Genomic DNA, 970 nt, shown 5'->3' on the forward strand with positions numbered 1-970 from the left:
TAAAGTCAACCATTATCTTCCTACGGTACCATTTCTGATTCTTATGATATGAAATTGAATTCTACATCATTATAGATCATCTACATCATGTTGGTAAAGTTTCAATAGTGGTTCTTTTTCAAGATTTTATCCTTTTCATACCTAGTTGACCATATGATGGTTGAGGGAAGAAATCTTTAAATATGAAAGTTAAAATAAATTTGATATTCGATGTTTACTAATCAAATGGAACATTTTCATATTAGGATTCAATATGTTTTGATGAGAAACTCAAAAGTTATAGTTGACCTCTTTTACCTCACATCTTCCCTTTTCACTCTATACTTTTATACCTACCGACATGAACTTTTGAAATTTCATATGAGAGTGATTATGAATGTTGTTAACGATGATATAGACTATATAATCTCATTAAAGGATTTTGAAATTATCATTCTTCCTAGTTTCATTTTACAAATTTTAATCTGACATTATTTACAAAGTTAATATTTTATAAATTGAAAAACTAAATATAACACGTTGTTCTACTCATCATTTCCAATAGAATGATATAAAATTTAATGATATTTGAATAAGTTTATAATTTTGGGCTAGGGTTTGAAGGTTGGGTTTAGAAGAATTCTATTTTTAGTTCTGGGTTTGGGTTTGGGTTTGGGTTTGGGTTTGGGTTTGGGTTTGGGTTTGGGTTTGGGTTTGGGTTTGGGTTTGGGTTTGGGTTTGGGTTTGGGTTTGGGTTTGGGTTTGGGTTTGGGTTTGGGTTTGGGTTTGGGTTTGGGTTTGGGTTTGGGTTTGGGTTTGGGTTTGGGTTTGGGTTTGGGTTTGGGTTTGGGTTTGGGTTTGGGTTTGGGTTTGGGTTTGGGTTTGGGTTTGGGTTTGGGTTTGGGTTTGGGTTTGGGTTTGGGTTTGGGTTTGGGTTTGGGTTTGGGTTTGGGTTTGGGTTTGGGTTTGGGTTTGGGTTTGGGTTTGGGTT

General features: G+C 34.6%; 1 protein-coding gene across 1 annotated transcript in view; it reads left to right on the forward strand.

Moving 5' to 3' along the window:
- The window catches only part of NAEGRDRAFT_75470 (uncharacterized protein), a gene marked incomplete at both ends in the record, with an annotated part of 2,009 nt that extends 1,042 nt beyond the window's left edge, over window positions 1–967 (forward strand). Inside the window, one exon of the mRNA XM_002669584.1 lies at window positions 595–967. Coding sequence (XP_002669630.1) covers window positions 595–967 — 373 coding nt within the window. The remainder of the gene's footprint in view (window positions 1–594) is intronic.
- Window positions 968–970: the final 3 nt, after the last annotated feature.

The sequence above is a fragment of the Naegleria gruberi genome (assembly GCF_000004985.1).
Source record: "Naegleria gruberi genomic scaffold NAEGRscaffold_80, whole genome shotgun sequence".
Classification (NCBI taxonomy): domain Eukaryota; phylum Heterolobosea; class Eutetramitea; order Acrasida; family Naegleriidae; genus Naegleria; species Naegleria gruberi.